Here is a 7310-nt window from a genome sequence, read left to right on the forward strand (position 1 = left end):
AAATTTATTCAACAACTAAAAACTTTATTTTTTCTTTCATAATTTATATAGAATGACATAAATGCTACCAGTTAATTATACATCACTGCTTTCCTTTTTTGCACCTTCATTTAACATAACATTGTGAAGAGAACTATTCATTTGTTGAGTTAGTTGATATTGTTTCGACCAGTTGTATCTGCAATAAAACCTAAAAATACAAAATAAATTTTAAGTGGTTTTCAAAACCCAGCTCTAGAAATTACTTTCACTTTTTTTTGACATTTCTGATCATAAATCAGTATAATAATCCTTCAAATACAAAATCTAATTCAATTTTAATTATAACTTAAACATGCTCAGAAATTAGGAAAAAATATAGCGAAGTTGCATTATTTACACATGCAACAACAACAAAATTCTGTTTCTATGCAAATATATAACATAGGTAAATAACTTCCATTTGACTTATTAAAATTATTCCAGAGACAAATGAAGGGATCTAGTTTATGTATTTTCATGAACTGGCACATCAATAAATACTTAAGACCTTTACAACTTTTATTTGCTTCAAAAATGAAAGTTAAAGTATTTCCAAAATTCTTGCATATCGTATTTAGATACCTTGGTTTTAAATCGGGCAATAGAAAATTAATTGCAAACACTCATTGTAAATATGAAAGTGTAATTAAGTATACTTTCTACAAGACACCTGTAAAATACACCATAATTATAATTTTTAAAAATGTAGAATAAAATCAAATGATTCATAATATAATTATTCTGTAATACATGAAAAATAGCCCAGCATTCGAATCTAAATGAATAATAATTCATATATTAGATTAAATAATAAATTTTGCCAGAGGCTATATCCAGATTATTTCAAAAGTAAGAAATAATACATTCAACAGAATGCAAGATATTTTTACAGAAGTTCAAAAATCTCAAATGTATATAGACTTGAAATATATACACATGTTGGCATATGAATGAAAAGGGGGCAATTATAAGAGTTTCGTTTACTTTTTCTTTTCATGTAGAATTCTCCCATTCTCTACCCTTTTTTCATAAAGATATATAAATTCATATTTGTTGGATATAATTTTGATGTAGCAAAGTTTTGCAAGAACATCTTCATCTGATTCAAGTTAAGGATTGCTTCTAAATCACAATACAACTAAATTTTAAATACAGAAATATTTCAGATGAATATGTTATACTGTTAATCAGTTGCAATATTATGTAATGCATTATAGAAGTTCGTATAAAATGCATAAATGAATTCCGCAGATTAAATTTAATTAGATCTTTCTGCTGCAAATCTTTCTACTGGAGAAAACATGATAATCACACAAAATTTAGGATATTTGTAACAGACAGTATGAAAATGCATAACCCAACCAATTGATCATTTAACATTTACGTTAAGAAAAAAAAAAGGGGGGGGACAATATATCCTAGACAGCAGTTTTAAGAACTAAAAAAACAGAATGACTAACAGATCATATAGATGGAGAAGTTATTACAGTCATTATCTTGAAATGTGTGCCCACTATATGATATCAGGTCATAAACACGTTTATAAAATAATTAAGTTCACTAGAAGGGGAAAAAAAAACTATTTGCCTAAAGGTAGCTTGATTATAGATCTGATTTAAGTATGATTGTCATCAGAGTTGAATATCCCTCAGAAAAAAATCATATACAAATTGATTAGAGATAGAAGATTAACTATAACTAGAAACTCCCTGAAGAATTTGAAAATTATGTTTTATATTATATAGTCTGAAGACATAGAATTGTGATTTGAAAAACAATTTTTCATAATGACATTTTTTGGATAGAGTCTAAGGGACATACATTCCAGTATACTTTAACAAAAGATAACACAATGTTATGCAATCCATAGAAATTAACATAAAATGAGAGAAAATATTACTTGAATTATAATTTTTCGTATTAGTTCCATTGATAAATGCAGAATTTTATCCAGTTTAGAAGAACTTCTGACAGATTTCAATATCATAAATTACTTTCTAATCATTTTTTGTTTTTTGAAAACTCAGAATGTATCCTCTAAATTATACCTGAAGCTTGTTTGTTTCAGTAAAGGAATTTTAAAAAGCTCCAGAATTGTCTTACTAATTCCAAATTTGAAGTTGTAATCCCATAAAATATATAGAATACATATAACAAAAGATCAATTTTGATACTTTAAGTGAATTTTCAATTTTATTTTTAACTCATTAAAAAAAGAGAATACTCTCTTTTATTTAACTGCTAATCACAACTAAAATGCATTACCATATTAGGGTATGAGTTTTGGATCTAGGTAATAATAAAATGGTGACACATGGGGAAGTGCAGACAGATAACACAGGGTACTCAACATATTAGAACAGGGTTATTGCTTGTATACAGTTCCTAAATTTGGCATATAATTTTGAAAAATAAGTCAGATGATCATAAAAAAGTCACTTTTATTATTAAACAAGTTAATTAGTCTAGTTGTACAACATATCAAGATTGAGGGAATTTGAGCAAAAACCAAGGAAGTAATGTTGCCATCTTAATAACTACTCTGAAACACTGAGATCTCTGTATACTCGTTCTCTATAAAGACTCCAGCACTCAAGGATTGGTATGAACCATCATATTTACAATTTCCTCAAAAATGAAAATGCTGTCAGAGAATCTGAATAGACAATTTAAGTCCTGAATGTAAAAAATATCATTATTATTTACATTGAATTGTCTCAAAAACCTTCACTATTTCCATCAACATGATTTACTTTTTAGCAGACTTTCTTCTGCTTACAATTTTTAATCATTTTACAAAATAGACATCATTTGTATAATGCCATGAATACTTTGTAATGTTAATATGTTCAATAAAATAAAAACATTCTTTTTTACAAATTTTAAGTCCTAAATTATTTATATAAAGCAGAAAATGTATCTGCTTACTTATATTTCTCCTCTTAAATAATGAACAACGTAGCATGATATTTGGGGGCCCATTTCTTGTTTGAATGTGCTATTTTGAAATTGTGCCAACAATTTTAATCAGGACATCAATATTGTTGATTATAAAAAATTAAAAAAATGATTGTAAAATAAAAATTCAGATCCTCAAAAAACATGCATTAGCTTTTTTTTTTTTTCTCGAAATAATGTATTTACAGATAAGCTGTTGTACTGATCCAACAATATAAATTTATCTCTTCCACAAATTTTAGAAAATAACTAATTCAAAAAATTTCAGTTTTATTTGAACAACTAACAGTTACTTACCAGTATCCTACAGTCGTCACTGCAAATGTTAAAACAGCTACATCTGCTGACTTTTTTATTCTACCTAAAAAAAAAAAAAAAAAAAAGAAAATACAATTTAGCTAATTGAAACCATGTATAAGTTTATATAAAAAAATCAATATGAGTATCATGGTTAATTTTACAATTTTAATTTCAAAACTTTTCAGCATGCTCAATTTTAGTTAAAAAAATTTTTTGATTAAGCAAGTTTTTATTTCTTAATAAATTGAGTTGCTACTGAAGCAATAGAGAACATATGAGAACAGTAGGAAAAAAAATTAGTTATTAAACAACAAAGAAAAACTACATTTATTGGAATAATTTAAAAAAATGCTAAATCCAACATCAGCAATATATGTTTATGTTCAATAATATATTATTCTTAGAAATAATTTCAAAAGAGTTTATCCCAAATTCTTTGCAGGAAACTATATCATAATTACAAAAAGAAAAAAAATAAAGATTATAACACAATTCTACATAATTTCTTACTTGTAATTAGAAAGCAACCTAAACCAGCGGCAATGCCAGAATATGTACTAATGGTAAATGTCTTCTTAAAGCAAGGAATTTTTTGAAGATCAGTGCCAAATAAAGTGAACTAGATAATAATAATAAAAAAAAATTGTAACTAGAGATATATTTAAAATCCTAATATATCATAATCAAACCGCCACATGAAATATCAAGAAAATATCAATAAAGCACACACTTTTACTTTATAAAAAGCATTGTAGAAGAATTTTATTTAATTCCTTAAAATACAAATGAAGTGATATTTTTGTGCATAATCATTACTTTAGTTAAAACATACATCACAGTGGAATCAATTATCTTGTAGTTTTTTTAACAAGCAACTATTATCATACAATTGAATTCAATTGTTAGTAATAAATACAAAATACAATGTGTAAAAAATTAGCTATGGATAAGGGGACACAGCAAGTAATTGTAAATCAGCAATATTTATGACATTTTTAGGTGAAAATACTGATTAAAAATTTTTTTACAGATCCTTTTTAAATTCATGTATTTAATTGAGAAAATTGACAGCCATAGAAAAACAAATGAAGACTGTAATTAGTAGAAAGTGCAGATTCATAACTTTAAACTTTCTGATCCATTTATTCATGCTTGATTTAACAGGTTATAAATGTGCATGGTTAACAATTAACAATGTGTATAATTACATAACAATACATTAATATTCATTGCTACACTAAGCTTTAACAGTAAATTTATTTATTTTTTATTTGAATGCTAAGTTTAACACATTTAATTTATCTGCATGCATTCTATAAACAGTGGAACCTCATTTAAAGAGCATAATTCATTCCCAAATCTTATTCAAAATGTAAAACACTTGTTAAGGGAAACAATGCTTTCCATTGAAATTCATGTAAAATAGAAAATTGTATTCCATTTTGGAAAAAAAAAAAAAAAAAAAAAAAAAACTAAAATTTCTTTAAATAATGTAATTTATTATTTATAATGCATGCTTTTTTTATAAAAAAAAAAATGCTTGGTTTGTTTTTGGCTACACTTCAAAATTCGACAAAAATGAGACACAGCATTATTGTTAAATGAATTTGTTACACACACAGCTACTGTCTTATCAGTGTGAATGCTTCTTAATATACGATACAATAGTTCCTCATGCATGCAACATCTTTCTCATTTCACTAAAAGGTTGTTGTTTTGTTGTATCTATTATAGCTTCCTCTCTTGACCAAATCTTCTCTCCAGTTCTATGTTACAACACAGAATGTAGCTTTATAAGTTCTTTGATAAGTATTTAAAAATAACTATTGTTATAAAATAAGCATGACATTAACATTTGAAAAATATATAGATGTCAAAACAACTAAAAATTGCCAGGAAATTATTTTTCTATCTCATTGTTGTCAATCAAAGAAATATGCAAAGACATAAACAAGTAACAAGCAAAGAAGTATACAATTAAGCTAGTTTAGCTAATTTGAACTATTAAATAACTGAAATGAATCAACACAAATTAGTTACATAGCATACAATTGTTTCAGTAATGTAAAATTGTTACACTAAGTAATTAGTTTTTACATAGCCCAATACGATATTATCAATGCCATTTTTAGATTTTTATACATGCTATTTGGTTAGAATATAAAAGCATTATCTTATTGTATAGTACTGCACCTTTCTTTACTATATTGTTCAATTAAAAATGAAGTTTTATCTTGGAAATCAGCAAAAGATAAACTTGAGAGAAGAGATAAAAGAAAGAGAGAGAGAATGTTTTGAAATAATTATATCTTACACAAACTAAGGTTTAAGCTTTTATAACTTGAATAGCATTATCTATATCAATAATATATAGCAGTGGCAGTACAAATTTATGATGTATAAAGAATTAGAATAATCAAATAAATATACAAATTCTCTCTCTGAGACTTTTAAAAGGCATGTTAAGACAAATATGGCGAGTTAATTCTTTATTTCTTAATCAAGTCATTCAAAATCATCTTAGTGTGCTGCCGAAACATTAATACAGAGATTTATATTGGGTTTCTAGATAAGAATGATGATACTGCTCCTAATAAACAGGATTGGATTGGATTACCCATTTCTATAGGAGAAGAAAATGTCTTTTAGACTAATTATATCATGTTGTACTCATTAAATAAAAGAAAATGTTGAATTTAAAAAGCATTTCCTTATGAGATCTAAACCATGAAAATCATGGAGAGAAATCGATTTAAAATTGGAACATATACTCATAAAGTTTAATAAAGTAAAAATTCTCCAGGGAACAAACAAGCACATTTGATAATTCCAAATATCACAGTAACTACAAAGGTTTTCTTAAAAGACTGCAGGAAAAATCATGTTTCTATATGATAGTTATTTTAAATGAAATACAGGCTATGATAGAACAAGAAAGAAAAAAAAACCCTTTTAAATTCTATGCAAAAACCTGTATTATGAACTTCACTACAAATGTAAGGTTTTACAAAACAGGCAAATGATTGATGGTTTAAAAGCATACTGTATTTATTAATTTAGTATTGAATAAAAATTCCAATATATATGCATAACAGTATGCATATATATAAAAAGAATAATGTCTGATACTTTTAGGCTAAAATAATAAATAAAAAAAAGTAACACTGATCTTTCCTGATGAAAATACAGAAATACATAATAAGTAAATTAACTAAAGAAAAAATGCAGTGGTGGTCGGCATACTAGCGGTATGCAAGGTAGAAATAGTTTGACTGACTTTTATATAGTCAAATTTTCTATAAAATTATATTTAAATACAAAAATTTTAAATTTGCCAAGCAATTATTTTCAGAAATGTGAGGTTTAAGTCTCAAATACAAAATTTAAATAAGCTACACACTCACAAAAGAGATTTTGGATTAATTTATAGTAAAAAAATGATCATACTTTCTTTTCTTCCATAATGAATGACTTTCCTTTCACTGAAACAAAGTAAGATAAATTACATAATCACACAACAAACTCAAAACTGAATTGGAATTATTTCGTTTTTTCTGACATAGCCTTTTTCTTCACTTGAAGCGAAATCTCGCCAATTATGAAAAATTACAAATATATATGAGTAATATTATAATTTCAATTTTAATATACCTAAAGCTTATCTTTTATTACGAAAAAGGTTAATTCTTTGAAAAATTAATTAAAATGATATAAATTTGTTAATATATGAGCCTTGCAAAATACTTTTATTACAGAATTTACTTGTCACATTTGGCATATGTTTGGCTCGTAAAATTTGCTGTTAAAGACAGAAGATGAGTTTGGCGTTATGAAATACAAGATCATCTCCTGTCTTGTGGAGCAAACTTGCACGGCATTTTCATTGGTTATTGGTTTCATTGGTTATTGGACTCCTTAATTATTAATTTTTGTTCTTCACAAGTCACAAAGCTGTTTTATTTATCTACAATAATGCCGCGTAGACATTTTGAAACGGTAAGCAATGTGCAATTAGGGATGACGAATATTTT

The 7310-nt window shown here is 26.0% G+C and overlaps 1 protein-coding gene across 1 annotated transcript; it reads right to left on the reverse strand.

Moving 5' to 3' along the window:
* Window positions 1-3: 3 nt before the first annotated feature.
* Window positions 4-7079, reverse strand: LOC129960113 (cytochrome c oxidase assembly protein COX20, mitochondrial-like). The gene is made up of 4 exons (XM_056073245.1): window positions 6727-7079; window positions 3790-3898; window positions 3277-3340; window positions 4-190 (listed from the first exon to the last, which is right to left on the reverse strand). The coding sequence occupies exons 1-4, from the start codon at window positions 6739-6741 to the stop codon at window positions 76-78; spliced, it is 303 nt and encodes a 100-aa protein (XP_055929220.1). The 5' UTR covers window positions 6742-7079; the 3' UTR covers window positions 4-75.
* Window positions 7080-7310: the final 231 nt, after the last annotated feature.

The sequence above is a fragment of the Argiope bruennichi genome, chromosome X2 (genome assembly GCF_947563725.1).
Source record: "Argiope bruennichi chromosome X2, qqArgBrue1.1, whole genome shotgun sequence".
Lineage (NCBI taxonomy): Eukaryota > Metazoa > Arthropoda > Arachnida > Araneae > Araneidae > Argiope > Argiope bruennichi.

Bases quoted from the DNA above. Each gene is read 5' to 3' on its own strand.
- LOC129960113 (XM_056073245.1), bottom strand. The intron at 3,341-3,789 runs GTAAGAAATTAT...TTTTTTTTTTAG, and splicing joins AGGTTGCTTTCTAATTACAA to GTAGAATAAAAAAGTCAGCA. The intron at 191-3,276 runs GTAAGTAACTGT...TTGTATTTTTAG, and splicing joins GTGACGACTGTAGGATACTG to GTTTTATTGCAGATACAACT.